The following is an 18,097-nucleotide window of genomic DNA, read 5'->3' as shown; positions in this document are numbered from 1 at the left end:
CCATTTATTTAATAGGGGTTCCCTGAAAAAATAAATGCCAAATGGGGCCGAATCAATTCACCCAGGATTGCATACTGTATCTCCCTCTCTTCCTCCTAGGGAGGTATAAGGCACATTTGCAGAGATAAGGTTCTGACAAGTCCTACAGTGAATCAGCAAAAATCAACAGCTTTCTTTTTCTTTTCTTTTTTTTCCTTTTTTGTCTTTTTAGGGCCACACCCATGGCATATGGAAGTTCCCAGGCTAGGGGATGAATCGGGGCTACAGCTGCCAGCCTATGCCATAGCCACAGCAACGCAGGATCCGAGCCAGGTTTGCGACTTAACACCACACTCATGGCAATGCCGGATCTTTAACCCACTAAGCAAGGCCACGGATGGAACCTGCATCCTCATGGATACTAGTCAGGTTCATTACCACTGAGCCATGATGGGAACTCCCACAAAACCTTTCCAATATGTCTGTCCCCTCTTTCCATGGTACAGTGTTCCCATCTTGCAGAACACAGTTTAGGGAACAATGCCTTTGTTATAAATATCAGTGAACAAGATCTTTAGGTGTCACCTCCTTTGGATGAGGAATGTCAGCTCTTGGGAGCAGCTGGTCCCCAGAGGCAAGTTAGTACTGGGCCTGGAGTCGGGGTGGGCCATATGTCAGGGTAGTGAGGGCCGTGAATAGAAGGTGCCCCCAGGTTCTTCATCCTAGAACCATCCTGAGGGTGAGAAATGAGGTTCCAAGGAAGGGCAGGGAGCTTCTAAGAGCCCTAGCTGGCTTTCACTGGTTTTTAGCCATAAGACATCCTATTCCTAGATCTGCCCTTTTCCAGTTCCCTTTTCCACGTGGCAAACAAACTTCAACCTCTCCCTCGAGGCTGATGACTAACATAAGGTCTTCTACCCCATCCAAAGATAATATGGTCCACAGGGGGAAAGGCTGCCAGGGTCAAAGCCCGCTCTGGGTGTGCTAGCCAAGTACCCCTGGGCCTCAGCTCCCCACCTGAAAAATGGGGACACTAGTATAAGTCCCACAGGATTAGTTGACCTAGTGCATATAAACAACACAAAAAACAAGCTCCTCTCAAGTGTTAACTGTCCTTGCAGCTCACATCATTTTACCAGACCAATCTCACACATCTATCGGCTCTCGGAATTTTGAATTTTCTGAGCACAGTGACTAGGACTTATCACAGTGCATCACCTGGTGTGCAATAGTGTCTGCTCAGAAAACATATTTGGGGTGAGTTACGGCACGGCTATGCCCTGTATTTTATTTCTACCTCCGATAGTATTTCTAATAATGAAATGTATTGTTAAAATATGCCCTCCTGAATCTGGGGTTATTAGATGCAAACTATTGCATCTGGATTGGATAAGCAATGACATCCTGCCGTATAGCGCTGGGAACTATATCTAGTCACTTGTGATGGAGCATGATGGAGGATAATGTGAGAAAAATTAAATGTATATATGTATGTGTGACTGGGTCACTTTGCTGTACGGTAGAAAATTAACAGAATACTGTAAACCACCTATAATGTAAAAAATAAAAATAATTTAAAAATATATACCCTCTTGACTAATTAATAGAAAGATTACCTGATTTTCTTTCATTGGTTTTAATCTAATGTTCCCAGCTAGATTAACCAGACAGATGCCCTGTCATTACTAGAGGTAAGATTGGCTGCCGGGGCCTTGGATCAGCAGGTCACTGTCCTTGTGGTCACCATGGCCCCGGGCAGTCTCAGCAGAGAAGTTAGAGATGTCTTTGATTTATCTATACACAGAGGCAATTTATCTGTCTCTCCTAGTCATGAACGGGATGCCAGGCAGGGAGGTGGGACACCCAGGTAGAACTGCATCACAGAAAGCTCTAAAAAAGGAAGTTCTTCCAAGTTCAAGGGGTCAATCCTGCTCACCCAAGGGAGGTCATCCATTGGTGAACAACTGATGGTAAAATGTGGGCATGCCTCTCCTTAAGAAAATTAAACACGTCTATGCTGCAAAAATCCAATAAGTGAAAAATCAAGAAAACAGCTAAATTAGAAAATGAATCCTTAAATTACTGAATGATTCAACAATACTCTCATAGATATATTTTAAGTGTTATTATAATATTCCCTTCCACAAAACTTTCCAAGGGCCTCATCTAGTGGAGAAAGTTCCCTTTGTATGTGGCTGACATTTTATTTAAAAAAAAACAAAAACAGGTTTTGTTGAGGTATAATTATGTACTATAAGGCGTTTTCTGAACCTAGATATAAAGAACTTGTTCATTCATTAACCTTTGCTTGTTTGTTTTTGCCCTCACCTGCACATTGTGGGAGTTCCAGGCCAGGGATCAAACCTACACCATCGCAGTAACCAGAGCCACAGCAGTGACAACACCAGATCCTTAATCTGCTGAGCCACCAGGGCACTCCTTAAACTTTTGTTTTATTTTTTATTTATTATTATTATTATTATTTGCTTTTTAGGGCTGTACCTGTGACATATGGCAATTCCCAGGCTAGGGGTCAAATCTGAGCTATAGCTGCTGGCCTATGCCACAGCCACAGCAACACCAGATCCAAGCCGCATCTGTGACCTACACCACAGTTCATGGCAATGTCAGATCCCCTACCTACTAAGTGAGGCCAGGGATCGAACCCGCATCCTCATGGATAATAGTTGGATTCATTTCCATTGTGCCACATGGAGAACTCCCAAATTTTATTTTACACAGACAAAAACATTCTGGCTCTGTGTGTGTGTGTGTGTGTGTGTGTGTGTGTGTGTGTGTGTGTGTTTATAGCTTTCTTACTACCAATCTACAACCTGCCTTGCTCTTGACAGGATTCTGGGAGGAGTGCTGACCTGATCTTCTCCCAGAAGCTGCGGGAGACCATGTCCTATGAAACAAGGCCCTCAAGCAGAACTGTGGTCCTGCAGGTGGGTAGGTCAGGGCCTGAGCCATTAACGGGCAAAAAACTTAAGAAAAATGGGAATTCGGCCTGTAAGAGCTGAAGTAGAAGGAGATTAAATGAAGCTCCCCAGCAGCATCAACTGTCCCCGTCCAAGGTTTCCTCTCGGTAGGGATGACCCAGTGCATTTCTGCACCTCCTGAAACAATTGAAGGCTGTCTCCCTGCTCATAGAGACGGCCAGTTGGCCACCACCAGGACCTCAGGGTTGGACCAAACTAACATGGCCCAGCCACCTGCAGCCCTCTTTCAGTTGCCATTCCAACATGAGAACTTGTCACACAGACCTGGGACCCGAGTACCCAGCTCGGGAAATACCATTCCCTTACAACAGGGCAACCTGGTGGCCCAGTGGAGAGATGGCTGGAGCAAGAATCCAAAGTCTCGGGGTCAAGTGCTGACCCTTCCCACTTGGGTGCTATGTGACATTTGGCTGATTCATTGATCCCTTGAACCTGGTAAAATCTGGAAGTAGAACTTGAAGCTGTCTATCCTCTCTATATTCTGTGATTCTGTCATATCAGGACAGCCCCACTTAGGTCACAGAAAATCTTTCCGTAGAGGCCCCAACTACTGTTCTTATCACCGAAAGTAAAATTCACTGACAGCATCCCCCACACCCACTCCAGCTAATCACAATATTACTACAAGCCACTTCTGATTACAAGATAGTTACACTACAGGAGAAGTGCATTCCTGATGATTTTGCAAAGTTCAAATTAATTTCTCAAGAGAATACATGCAAAATAAATCACATTATTTTAAATTGTGAACATAAATTGAAATCTTAATTTTTTTGTATTGCATTATTTTGAATTTGCATAATTCAAATGCATCCCATTAAATGTGATTTGTATATTCCTTTGGAAAGTTTTTTTTCATTTGTCTTTTCTTTGTTCTTTGTTTTTGTTTTTTTGTCCTTTTTTTAGGGCCGCATCCGTGGCATATGGAAGTTCCCAGGCTAGGGGTCCAACTGGAGCAGTAGCTGCCAGTCTACACTGGAGCCACAGCAACACGGAATCCATGTCATCTCTTCAACCTACACGACAGCTCACGGTAACGCCCAGGGATGAAACCAAGTCCTCATGAATACTAGTGGGGATGTTACCGCTGAGCCACTATAGTTATACCTCGGAAAGGATTTTTTTAAAAATCTTCAGAGAAAAGGAATGAAGGGATGGCGCAGAAACATAGTGATGGGGTCAAACTTGATGGAGAAAGACCATGGGTTTGAAGGAACTCTCTGGGGAAAGCGTCCAGGACCCGGACCATAGAGAGAACTCCCAAGAGAGGACCCAGCAGCAAGATACCATCTTCAGCTTCTTTGGGTGAGCATTTGGCCCTGAATCGGAGATGATTAGCCAGTTTGGAGGTTAGATTTCTTTCCGTTTTTAATTGAAATTACTCCAGGCTTGAATGCCACTATAAAATGTTCAACTCTAAATTTAAAAATCCCTAAACAGCCAAATCCTCTCCAGCCCTTGGGTCAGAGGACCTATTTTGTGCTCTTCAAAATGGCTGACAGGAATTTGCTGAGGACGCAATGGTCTGAAACCAAACTAAAAATTAGTTCTGCCTCAGGTCGGAGGCTTTGTGTTTTAAAGCCATAACCAGAAACTCACAGATGTGTTTTGTCCAAACTAAAGAAATCAAGAAATTGTCATGAAGATCAAACACTGCTCTCCAAACTTTCCTTTTCACATCCTCCCCACTGGCCAATTTGGATTGCTAGAGTTTGTGATAACTTTATTCACAATCCACTTTTGGTTTCCAAGTAGCTCCCTCTCCAAGATGGAATTACAAAGCTTTGAAAATTACAGGCACCCTTCCTCTCACCCTGAAGAGCTATTCCTGACCAAGTCCTCTGTTGAAATGGAAGGAATTTGCTTTATAGCAGCCTCCCTTGTGGAATTATGGATGGGGACATTTAACAATACAGCATTTGCAATGGGCAGGTGAGAACTGGCCAAGTTTTTAAAGGGGATTTCACAGGCCAGGTCAGCAGGGAGATGGATGGGTGAGCTGCGCTGGATACAATTATTTGACTTTCTGAGCTGTTCTTTTGAAGCCTCTACACTTAATAGAAAGAAAAAGAATAATCCTCTTTGCCATCCTTTTGTAGCTCAATCTTTATTGTTCCCACCGAAATCCAAAGAAAACAGACAAGATTCATTCTGTCCAAAAAGCATTTGTGTATTTTGTATAGGTCTGGGTTTTGAAGCGTTGATAGCAAAGTGGGAGAAAAGACAAAGATTCCCCTCTAATCTGAGGAAATCAAAGGGGGAATTTCTGAAGCTCTCTAGTCTAACTCAAAATAGTCCTGGGTGGCATCTCCTGATATATGCCTCCTTTGCTGTTAAACTCAGCATGGAAATTAGCACAGTCTCACAAAATGATGAAAATTAGACCAGACCATAAAGAAGTAAGCCTGTAGGGAAATTAAGACTTTTTCACAAAACCTGATGACATGACCTACAAAACTAGGCAAGTTTTCTTTCACCTACAGGCTCTCAATCACTCAACATCCATCTCTAAGACACCGGCCTAAACAATGTGCTGGTCGGGCCAACTATCTACAGAGTTGTTTGTCTGCCTTGGGGCACATGAAAGATGCTTAGTAAATATTTACTCATTGATAAGTGAAGTGACTGACCCAGATTATTTGTTTTATTTAAGGGTAAGAATTCCTTAATTTTTTTTTTTTTTTTTTTTTTTTGTCTTTTTGTCTTTTGTTGTTGTTGTTGTTGTTGCTATTTCTTGGGCCGCTCCCGCGGCATATGGAGGTTCCCAGGCTAGGGGTTGAATCGGAGCTGTAGCCACTGGCCTACGCCAGAGGCACAGCAACGCAGGATCCGAGCCGCGTCTGCAACCTACACCACAGCTCATGGCAACGCCGGATCGTTAACCCACTGAGCAAGGGCAGGGACCGAACCCGCAACCTCATGGTTCCTAGTTGGATTCGTTAACCACTGCGCCACGACGGGAACTCCTCCTTAATTTTTTATTGCTGCTACCACAACCACAATTTATAGTACAGTGTGCCGAGTGTAATGAAAAGAAAAAGACAAAGCTAAAAGAGATAAAAGACCTTAGGAATGTACATCTAATTGGCACTACATTGCATTAATCAGTTAATTACCTTTTTGCAAACCGTGGCTATGGCAATCTTAAACTAGAAGGGTTTCCTGTTTAAGCTGCAGTAACTTTTCTGACTATGCATCATGGTTCTTTCTGTAGCAGATTTTTATAGGTCCTCTAATGCCTTTATGATGACTGCCTCAAAGTAACCTGTAGCTTTTCTGACAATTCCTCACTGTCTCTCCCACTAAGAACTGTAGCCCTTTACTGCCGAGTTTTTAGAACCTTTCTGCTCACATATCTCTCACTTACATCATCAGATCCATAATCACCACATGGGCAGCCCTAGGTTCTTCCACCAAAACTGGCCCCCTTCATGGGCCCATAATTTGATTGCTGTTGTCCACTATAATTTCCAAAATCTTTAGTTTCCTGCACCACCACAGTTACCAGTGCTGAAACATCCGCCTTCTTCGTAACCACCATATCCTCTGCCACCACCAGCATTTCTACCACCTTGGTTTCCATATCCTGGCCCCCCACCACCATAGCCTCCTGTAGTACTATAATTAGGGCCATCATGATGGTTGCCACTGTAACCTCCAAATCCATTATTTCTACCACCATCACCTCCTTAACTACCTCTGCTGCCACAGCCTCCACCACCATAGTCTCCTCTTCCAACCAAGGTGTCCACCATGGCTAAAGTATCCTCAATGACTTATAAAGTTATCACATCCACTTCTACCTCTTTGCAATCCCACAGACTACACTTCTTATTTAGAAAGGTTCTTTTTCACCTCATAATTATGCCCATTAAGGGTGCAGCATTTCGGAGTTCCCATCATGGCTCAGAGGTAATGAACCCAACTAGTATCCATGAGGACGAGGGTTCAAGCCCTGGCCTCACTCAGAGGGTTAAGGATCCAGTGTTGCTGTAAGCTATGGTGTAGGTCGCAGACACGGCTCAGATCTGGCATGGCTGTGGCTGTGGTGGAGGCCAGCAGCTACAGCTCTGATTCGACCCCTAGCCTGGGAATATCCATATGCTGTGGGTGCAGCCCTAAAAAGACCAGAAAAAAAAAAGGTGTGGTATTTCTGAACAACAGTTTTATTAATGGGATCATGATCACCCCAAATCGCAAAAGCTAATTCTCTTTTTCCACTGTGCCTGTCTTCTATAACTTCTATGATTCCAATCTTGCTATACTTTTCAAAGTAGTCTTTTGAATTATATTTTTCTGTATCTCTTTTAATGCCACCAACAAAAATTTTCTTCACTATAAGATGGATTTTTTTTGTTTGTTTGTTTGTTTTGTTTTTTGTGGGTTTTTTTGTCTTTTTGCTATGTCTTTGGGCCGCTCCCGCAGCATATGGGGGTTCCCAGGCTAGGGGTCGAATCGGAGCTGTAGCCTCCGGCCTACACCAGAGCCACAGCAACGCGGGATCCAAGCCGCGTCTGCAACCTACACCACAGCTCACGGCAACACCGGATCCTTCACCCACTGAGCAAGGGCAGGGACCGAACCCGCAACCTCAGGGTTCCTAGTCGGATTCGTTAACCACTGCGCCACGACGGGAACTCCAAGATGGATTTTATGAATGCTCTCTAGAAAGAGCTCTCTTTGGTGCCACGACGCCCATCATTCTTGTGTGGTCCCACATACATTGCTCCATCCACCTCTTGTGACCACAGGAGTAAGTTGTGAAACCAAAGCCCCTAGAACATTTTGTTTGAGGGTCTCTCATCACCACATGGCCTGTGTGCCCCGTTTCTCAAAATAGTCTCTTAAACTATCATCTGTGGTTTCAAAGCTCAGAACAGCAATAAAGTTTTCTCAATTGCTCTGATTCCTTTGGATCATGGCCATGGTGTAAAGATATGTATAATTTAAAGGACTTTAGCAAGAATAGCAGATCAGGAAGTATTTTTAAAGCGGCAAACTTTTTTTCCTTAAAGTTCATATTTTCAACTGAATGCTGCATGCAAGAGAACAGGACAGAGAATTAAATCCTTGTCAACTTAGAGAGGTCTATGATGCCTAAAAATATGCTGGCAGAAATTTCAGCAAGAGCACCAGGCCCCAAGCTAAAAGGCTATTTGCAGCATTTTCTGCTGGGCACCTCCTCTTTCTCCCTTCCAGTCAGTGCTCTCTTTCCCAATGACAGTGCAAGGGAAATGTCCCATCCAGATGGTTTGAATAATCAGATATTAAAAATAACTCTGGAGTCCCCTGGTTAACAAACCTGACTAGTATCCATGAGGACACAGGTTCGATCCCTGGCCTTGCTCAGTGGGTTAAGGATCCAGCGTTGCCGTGAGTTGTGGTGTAGATTGCAGACCCAGCTCAGAGCCAGTGCTGTTGTGGCTGTGGTGTAGGCTGGCAGCTGTAGTTCTGATTCGACCCCTAACTAGGAACTTCCATATGCCCTGGGTTCGGCACTAAAAAGACAAAGAATAATAATAATGATAATAAAATAAAAATAACTATCAGTCTGGCAATACCAGCTCTCTACAGCCAAAGTAGGTTACCAGGAGCCACCTTATTGAATTGCTTATCTATTCTAAGGGCAGAAAGAAAAGCATCCAATGCATTTTGACTCTTTTAGTCAAAACTCACAGAATGTCCGCTGTGGGGAGAACTGGTGAGAATTTGGGGAGCTGGTGACATTTTCTGCTGACAGGAACATGTTTCTAAAACTCTGTGTGCTGGGCCTCCACTTTGAGAAGGGCTCACCATAGGGAACTATTTGTGTTGGGTTTTTAACCTTGAGTTCTGAGAACAACAATTTTCCACTTTCCTTTGTCACCCTAATGGTGGTAATAATGTCAGCAGTGAGTCTGGGAGATCCCCACGCATCTGGACCTGATTACAAGGGGAAGACAGGGTTTTCACAGGTGGGAGTTGGGTAGGGTCTGCATTCTAAGTAGAGGGAACTGGGAAGAAGGTGGAAGGAAAGAAAGATAGAAGGCTTACTTGGGAGATGGCAGAGTTTTCAGAGGAGTTAATGACGGCAGTTGGGAGACACGAGAGGTCTCTGCATCTCTATGATCCTAGACGTTCTAGTTTGGACAGTTTTCTTACCCCTCTCCTGTAGAGAATGCCTGGACTGCATTCAATGGCATCTCTGCCCCACTGCTCTGCCACTTAGATGGCCAGCTCTAAGCTGAAGCAACATTTGCCCTTCCTTCTACAGAGCTGTCATGCTGCCACCAACCTCCTCTTATATGCTCACTTCATACACAGAAAACCACTCACTGGTGCACACAGATGCACATGCCATCCCCATACAAATAAGCACATACATGCACCAGGCACACCAAATCACACACATGTGCACCCACATGCTGGAACACACCGGACACATACACAAACACATAGCCTCACACATGCCTGCACATGCACACCCGGGGCATAGACTCCTGCACCCCCAGCAGAGAACATGATGGTGCAAGTGTTTGCCTCATCCACACTGAGCATTAACCCACAGGACGGGGCTTGGGTACAGGCTGGTCCCATGATAGCGTCCCCTGGCTCAGCTGCCTTCCTGGAGCACGCTGCTCAGGCCAGGCTGCCCCCCACAGCCACAGATGGTAACCTCCATCCCCAGAAACCAGGCTCTCTTCTACTCTTCCCCCTACAAGACCTCTTCCCTCCAAGCCTCCACCATCACTCCCAGCCTACAGGACAAAAAGGTAGTCCTAACTCAGGGCTGCCATTCACATTCTGTCTTAGAGCCAGTAAACACTACAGGATAGGAAACAGGTGAAATGTAGCAATACCCAGCTGACCTTCTAGTATCTACAGCAATTACTGTAGAAGTGATAATTTGTTTAATCCTAAATGGTGTTGCTTTGTGTTCTGAGTTGTCCTCCCAACTCCAGGGTTTGCCAAAAGCAATGCATATATAACGCAGCAGCCCTACAAATATCCTGCTGAACCTGCCAGACACTTTTCCTTTCCTAGCCCTTTTCCTGGTCAGCTTGGGGAATGGCCCCTCTAAGAGTCACTGATATTTGCGTTTTGGGCAGTTTAATGCTTCACTTATTCTTCTCTGAGCATCAGATTTCTTATCTTGGTTTGCTTTGCTCCAGTCAACAGCAAAAGTGTTTGCACTCCCCGAGCTCAGCCCAGGCAGATGCGAGTGACCTCAAGGCCGAAATCTGACATAAATAATTGAGAATTGATTATAGACATTTGTCATTTAAAGGTAATTCTCCCACTCCTCGATGATTTATATAAAAAAATCAAATCTCACCTCAGATTCTCTGGGTAATAAAATGCTTTTCTTTTAGAAAACGTCACTCCACAAAACCTTATATACTGTATGAAGGTAAATTCTTACCAAACAGATCAATTAAAGGCAATTATTTTGGATCAAAGCTTCTCACATACAATTTAATTTACATTTTAATTTACACGTTTGATTTCCACCTATGCGTAACTTGGGGGGAGGGGAGACCTGCGTACACAGAAGCAGGTTGAATTGCAAATCGAGGCCGGTACCCCTCAAGAAAGGCTCCAAAATAGGTATATTTATTAAGAGAAAAACAGAAAATATGGATTTTACCACTTTTGGGGAAAATGTGAGTTCAGAACTATAATTATAGGCCAGAGAAAAATGTGATGCTCTATTAACAACCAAATACTTCATACAAAGCAGAAAATGAGGCTGTTTCACTTCAAAATAATTATTTCTTCAACAATTAAAAGGAGGTGTGTAATAAGTGCTTACTAAGGGGAATACCTTCAAAAGTCTGCTTTAGGATTCAGTCATCAGATATATGATATTGCAAACTGACAGAAGATCTACTAGAGAGGGTCCACAGAACAGTCGAGAGCACATAGTTTGAACAAGGGATCAGAGAAACTGGGGCCTGGCTCTACTCTTAGGCAAGTCACTAAATCTCTGAGCTTCATTTTCTTTATAAAAAGAGAATCTTAATATTTTTACTGCTGCTTGCCATAGAATGGTTCTGACTGAAAGCACTGGAAACATTTGTAAATATAAAGGGATGACTGCAGAGTTCCCGTCGTGGCGCAATGGAAACGAATCCGACTAGGAACCATGAGGTTGCCCATTCAATCCCTGGCCTCACTCAGTGGGTTAAGGATCTGGTGTTGCCGTGAGCTGTGGTGTAGGTTACAGACTCAGCTCGGGTCTGGTGTGACTATGGCTGTGGCGTAGGCCGGCCGCTGTAGCTCCGATTAGACCCCTAGCCTGGGAACCTCCATATACTTCGAGTGCGACCCTAAAAAGCAAAAAAAAAAAAAAAAAAAAAAAAAAGAGATAACTGCACTAAGATAACGTTGGCCTAGACTGGGCAAGGATCCTGCCTGTCCTTGTTCGAATGCTTTCTATTTATTTTTTTCCCCTTGAACCTGAAAATTAGTTGCTGAGTAGCACGAATCATAACAGGCAAACAGAGAGTACAGTGGAAGCTCCTAACATTTCCACCACTGCAATTTGCTTTCTCTTCAAGTCCATTCTCACCAACAAAGTCCTTGTGTGGCCATAAATCTATAGTTAATGCACAAGCGTAAAGAACAAGCCAGAAAATGCTGGACTGTGTTCCTGGATTTTTCACAACAGAAGCTCCCGTGAGAAAGTTAACAATATTGTGATAAGGTGAAAGTTCTAGATTTTTTAAAAGTTTCTATTTTATTTATTCACTTGTTTGGAGCTGCAGGGAAGAATGAAGTTTAGGTTCCTAATTCATGAGCCAGTACCAGTAGGGAAACTAAATGTTCTTAAAAACTTGGTAATTTCAAGACCATTCGAAAGTCATTCTGTCGCTGAAAGGGATGTTCAACCCTCTTCTTCCTCATCTCACAGATGCGAAAACTAAAGAGATTTCTACCCAAGTTTACACTGCAGTTTAGTGACACAAGAAGAAAAAGAAAGCATGTTAGTACAAAAGAAAGCATGTTAGAAAAAGAAAACATTTTCTTTCACTGGGAAAATGATATCCTTTCTATTTTGCAGAGTGGGAAACTGAGGCACACACAATAATGACTGCTGCTTTTCGAGCACCTCCTGCGTGCAGCCACTTTCTCGAGTAGTATCTCCTCTCCACCCGCCATCTCACAGAGGAAGAGCGAGCCTCTAAATGTAGGCACCTGGCCACAGTGAAAGGCTGGGGTCGGGGGGAACCAGGCCTTGGATCCAGATCTTTCTGGTTCCATGGCCTCCTTTCTCCCCCCACCTTATTGCCTACTCCAGAGAAGACAAGAAACACTTGCAGATGGTCTGAGAGAAAAAAAAAACCTCTTTCCCTGATGGGGTTGTTTTCAGCAGAAGTGTCAAGTATCCTGTTAAGTGTTTTTACTTTATTCTTTTAAATGTAAGCCCTGGAGAAATTAGCCCAAGGAAATTCAAAAAAGAAGCTTTTAAAGCTAGATATGTAAGGATTTTCTTGTAGAATTAGCTATAATAAGAAAAATTAGAAATTTCCCAAATGTCCAACAATAAAAACAAATAGTAAAGAAAATACGATGCATAAACTGTGAAAGTTTACACAGCAGTTAAAAACAATCATGAAGGCTAAGGGAAAAAAAAAAAGATGCTTAGAATAAAATACTAAGGAAAAAAAGCACATGAAATTGTTTCTATAACAAATATATGAAGATATATAAACACTTGTAAAAATATTGAAATGGAATATTTTAAAAATGCATAACTTCCTCTGATGTTAAAAATATCCTTTTACAATATTTTTGGTAAAATACTTCAAATTAAGAGAGGAAAAAAAGGGATAGCTACTTGGGATATTTATTTCGTCACTTAGACCAGATCGGACTATTATAGATACCCCGCTTTTTTTCTTTCTATTGGAAGATTGAATAATGTGATTTATGCTGTTACCCACAAACTGTTATTTTTCTCCTTGGTGCCTTTCATTAGTTTATTAGTACATTAGTTAATAATTTCCAGCAGTGGTAGCCTTCTTTATTTTGTGCTTTTCCCCAGTGTTAAAGCTAAGTCAGAAAAAATGAGCTTCTTTCTTTTTGTCTATTTGCAAGAAATAGTATTAGTTGAATCACATGAAATTATCATTTTCATAGGTCCCAAATAAATGACTATCAGATATTTCATACGGCCCAACCAGCAAATTTTAACAACAGTAGAATTTTATTCTTAACTGTCTTCGTAACTTATTTTGAATCAGTCTATTTATACCCACTGCCCTATCCCCTCCACCAGCTTAATTTCTGCTTTTTTTTTCCCAAAGTAACTTTGTCTAATGCTAAGTTCTCTAGGGTAATGCCACTCTGATATATGATCCCCCTCAACAAACCCTTAAAATGAATTTAATCACATGGAAAAGTCTAGAATTCCTTCATTCACCCACCTTTTAATTTACTCAACAAATATTTACTGTGCATGATCTTTGCTCCCGACACAGTGCTAAATGCTGGGCTACATCCCCAAGTAAGACTAAAGCTTCTTTTCCCTCAGAAAACATTAGACTGTGTTTTAGGCTGGAAGGAATGGCTATGTATGTGCAGTGAGTAAACTAATCGTTTTGTTTCAATTAACAGATCCAATGACTGGTTTGATTATTTTTTTAACCAAATGGACTGTATGTTTGCTCAAATTGATTAAATCTACTGTCACTTTAATTTTGATAAGAACTAGCCTTGGCTCAAGCAGAGAAAAAATTTATTTTGAACTATTGCTGCTATTTATTTAATCAGTTAGCTGACCCATAGATAAATAACGCTCCAGAGAAAAAAGATCCCTAGAGTGTGTTTTGGACAATTCTAAGGCAAGATAGTTCCCTAACGGCGCCTAAGTCCTTCTAAATAAAACCCAAGACACAATGCCAACGGATTCTTGGAAGTAAAACAGTATTATATCTAATAAAAATTAAATCTAATTTTCTAAAAACAAAGACAAAAATAAAAAGAATTTTAAAATAAATTCAGCAAAAATTAAAATAAAATAAAATCAGCGGTGTTTATTCACCTAAGCAAGAGCTTTCTAGCACTGTTTCTGGCGGATGTTTTGCAGCAGCAGAATGTAAATAGGCCAGCAAATCTGAGAAAGGCCAGATGAAGTAACTCATCTAGAGGAGCAGAGCCAGATGACCAAAGGTCAAAATAAACCATTGGTTAAATGCCATCAATGAAAAACCTGTCCCAGCATCACTCAAAAGCTTTCCTCAAGCTCAGTTCTGAGCAGTTTAAGCAAAGGTCTGGTTTTGAGGAGTCTGCATTTAAATACCCTAGCTAAACCACCCGTTTGGATGGGCACTCTGACCAGTGATGACCTTGTCTTAATTTACTCCCCCATTTATATATTTTATATATGTGTGTGTGCGTGTGTGTATATATATATATATATATATATATATATATATATATGCGCATATGTATGCGTGTGTATAAAATCAGTCATGTTTTCATTTTGGGGGAATATCCTCTACAGAATAAGTGTCTCCAGAAAAATTCACTTGGTCACTGCAACACTCATTGTGTGACCCACTGAGGCTTTGATCCTTGCTCACAATTGGCCTACCACTGGGGACCACCGGTGTTCCTGAGCTGTTACAGGATATGCTCAGAAGCCAAAAGAAGGACCACCTAGATTTCAAGAGATGGAGAAAATGTCCAGGCTGCTTTACGATACAATCAAGAGCAAATTAAGAATCCTAACCATGGGTTTCCATTTTCTGTCCCTGGATAATGAGAACAACAAAACAGGCCAGGATGTAATAATAGTAAAAATTAATACAACTTCCATGTATTGACTGTCTGGTATGTATCAGGCACATTACCTTTATTTCTCACTTTCATAGCTCTGTGATGAAGGTTATTTTTACTTTAGAGGTGAGAAAACTGAGGCCCCGGAGAGGTTAAGTAACTTGCTTAAGGTTGTACTTGTTTAAGGTGGGAAATTGGCAGCACTGTGATTAGCCTGATTCTTCCCACCTGCCTGGGAGCGTTCTCATTTCCTGAGGCTTTGTGTCAGAGCTGCATTTCCTTACAGAGAAAAGACAAAGGCCACACTGACCACCGTGAAGCAAGGAGTTAAAGGGATTGAGGAGCTGAGGGCTCTGCAGGCAAAAGTGTGCCCTTGCCATTAGATACACCATCTTAATCTCTTCCAGCCTCAGGTGACCATCTTGGCTAACACCCAGGGAGACGTCCTTAGGTGGACAGACTAGGTCATTGTATGCTGTGACCTTAATGATCTGGTCATTTCCAAGAAAATGCAAATGGAAAAGTCTTAGTCAAAAGAAGTTTTTTGTTTTGGGGTTTGTTTTTGCTTTTTAGGGCCACACCCATGGTATATGGAGGTTCCCAGGCTAGGGGTCCAATCGGAGTCATAGCTGCCTGCCACAGCCACAGCCACACCAGATCCAAGCCGCATCTGTGACCTACACCACAGCACATGGCAACATGGGATCCTTAACCCACTGAGCAAGGCCAGGGATCAAACCTGCATCTTCGTAGATACTAGTCATGTTCGTTAACGGCTGAGCCACGATGGGAACCCCAAAAGATGTTTTAAATGGGTTTAGGAGTAAGTAACTTACTTGTTCAAGAAAAGAGGGAAGACCTTAGCTCAAATTCCATCAACAGCCTTCCCTCCTGAGGAGATCAGAGTGTGTGTCCTTTCAGGCAGCTTGGGTGCCCTTTGTGGCCCTCGGAGTTAAAGACCTCTGTGAGGCTCTCTTGCCTTCCCCCAACAGAGCTAGGACACTTTGAACAACTTTGGTCCAGGAGCCTTATCTGAAAATAGCTGAAATTTCAATCTCCACTCTGGCAAAGCAAGTGGCATTGAAAGATGAATCTAAAGCTTTTCCTCCTGTACGCTCTTTGTGGAAATGGGACATGGCTCCTCCCATCTTGTCTGCGGGGTGCAGTTTTGTTTACCACTCCTGGAAGCCACCACCACCCAAGCAACTTTTCTTTTCTCTTCTAATTCCATTGCCCCGGCCTTGGCCCCAAGGCCCAGCACAGATGGACCCTTAAGGAAACTCCACATGGTAGAATTATCTCCCAAGTTCAGCGCCCCCCCCCCCCAAGCTGAAGCCAAGGTCTGGACTCTGTTGCCATCAGCTGTTCTCCCTGAAATCGCTGAATTCACTTGGCTGCTCCACACACAAAGATGGGCTGCTCTGAGCTCGATCTGATGTTCTTACCCCACAGCACCACATGACTCATACCCAACACACGGCCTTTCTGAGAAGAGACCTGTGATCTTACAGAAAACCCTGCAATTACTTTGTCCTCGAAACCGCCAAGGCACTAGGCCAGGGCTGTGCCACGTTCCCTGGCAGGAACAGAAGTGTCAGTGGCCTCTCCTGCCCTCTCACCATTGTAGCCAAATGCCCTCCCATGCTGAGGTGAGCTGCGAAGTGGAGGAAGGACACTGGCTTGCGACGACCCTCCCTGTTTCTTTAGATTCAAATACAGCTTGTCCCATTTTTTGTAAAAATGCTATGACAACAGTCCCCGGACATAGCACATTTTGTCTTCTTTTCACTTCTCCTTATTATCTGGGCTAGAAAACATGGTGGAAGTGAAAGAATTCTAGAAAAGTCAGACTCCAGGAGCAGGAATAAAGTGAGGAGTAAGTTCGCTTGTTGGTTGGTTGTTCCTCATGGTGACAAGTTAACAAGTCACATCTTCTCATCAGTTCCCTACATCGCGTCAGCATCTCTAGCCTTTTGGCCTCAGAGGGAGAGCGGCCTGAAGCAAGGGGCAGTGGTGAGTCACTGAGCCTGGAATGGGTGTGTCATCAGGCAGCCCTTAGCTGCGGGGCATAGGGGAACCAGTGTCAGAGCTGAGCCTAGAATGGACCCCAAAGAAGGCCATATCACTCCCTCCCTCATTAACCCAGTCAGTCCCTGGCCCATTGAGGTGTTTCAAGTCAGACAGGGCCACAGCCATGACCCTCTCTGACCAATAAATGAAATATTCTTTGTTGCCCAAGAAAAAGGGTTGAGTGATAGAGCCAGGAAGGGGGTAAACGACTAGAAAAATGCCTCAGCATGAAACATGGCCTGGCTGACATTTTTTTGGTCCCACCCAGCTTAAATACTCCCTCTCCTCTTCTCCACATGGAACCTGCCTTAGTTTCTCCTCATCCAGACTTGTCTGTCTCCTTTTATCACTGGAAAAATCCATACTTTGGGCAGGTGTGTTTTCAAGCAGCTGACTCTGAATGGATGCCCAACGTGGCCTTAATGAAGCAGATGCCTGCATCGAGCTGGACCCCTCCCTGCCCAGCTGCCCACTGATTTGGGGAGAACAGGATTTAAAGGAGACACTGGCTTCTCACCACCCCTCCACATCTCTCTCCACCCCCCACCCCCACACACACACACGCACAAAGAGTTTCTAAAAGTTCCTTGCCATCAATACATCTGGCCTTACCTGTAATTGGAAACTGTGCCTGCAGGATGGCCACGATAACAAGCGCTGTCCACTTCATCTTGTCCTTCCCCAGGATGGTGCCGGGAGGCAGAGGCTGAGGCAGTCGTGGCTGGACGAAGAAAAGAAAAGAAGTCTCTGCTAGCTTTGTTCTGCTGCTGCCTCCTCAGGAAGTGGAGGACGATGGGGCCTTTGAGAAGGCACCTGCCAACAGGGCCAAGAAACTCACACTCCCCCTTTCGGTTCATAGGCAGGAAGCTCTGGAGGTTTGAGGGGTTGGGGTGTGTGTGTGTGTGTGTCTCAATTTTTGCTTTTCCTCTCATTTAACTATTGTTTTATTTTCCTTTTTTCCTACTTTTTAGCTAATTCCTATCTTGATTGGTGAAGTTAGTCCCTAGATAAATGCAAGATCCCAGTGCATGTAAGAACGTTTGCCACTTTGCTAGGTTCATGTATTTTATGGAGGATGGTAAGATGACAGAGCGCTGGATTCAGAGTCAGGGGAAATGGAGGGACAGAATATTTGTGTTTTAGCGCCATCTCTGCTAACTACTTGCTATGCAGCCTTGAGTAAACCACTCGACATCTCTAGACCTCAGTGTCCTTACCAATAAAGCAGATTACTGGAGTAGCTCTGAGGTTGCAGATCTGAACTTGGCCTGAATTTAATAGAA

General features: G+C 43.4%; 1 protein-coding gene across 3 annotated transcripts in view; it reads right to left on the bottom strand.

Moving 5' to 3' along the window:
- CD247 (CD247 molecule) overlaps positions 1-17,664 on the bottom strand; it is a 92,622-nt gene extending 74,958 nt beyond the window's left edge. The window contains exon 1 of one of the 3 annotated variants that reach the window (XR_002343035.1): positions 17,427-17,638. Coding sequence is in view for 2 of the 3 variants with exons in the window: in XM_005663131.3 (XP_005663188.1) it covers positions 17,427-17,484 (58 nt within the window). In the remaining variant the exon portion in view is untranslated. 3 annotated transcript variants of the gene reach the window in all.

The sequence above is a fragment of the Sus scrofa genome, chromosome 4 (genome assembly GCF_000003025.6).
Source record: "Sus scrofa isolate TJ Tabasco breed Duroc chromosome 4, Sscrofa11.1, whole genome shotgun sequence".
Classification (NCBI taxonomy): domain Eukaryota; kingdom Metazoa; phylum Chordata; class Mammalia; order Artiodactyla; family Suidae; genus Sus; species Sus scrofa.
This window is presented reverse-complemented; position numbering and strand designations above follow the sequence as displayed.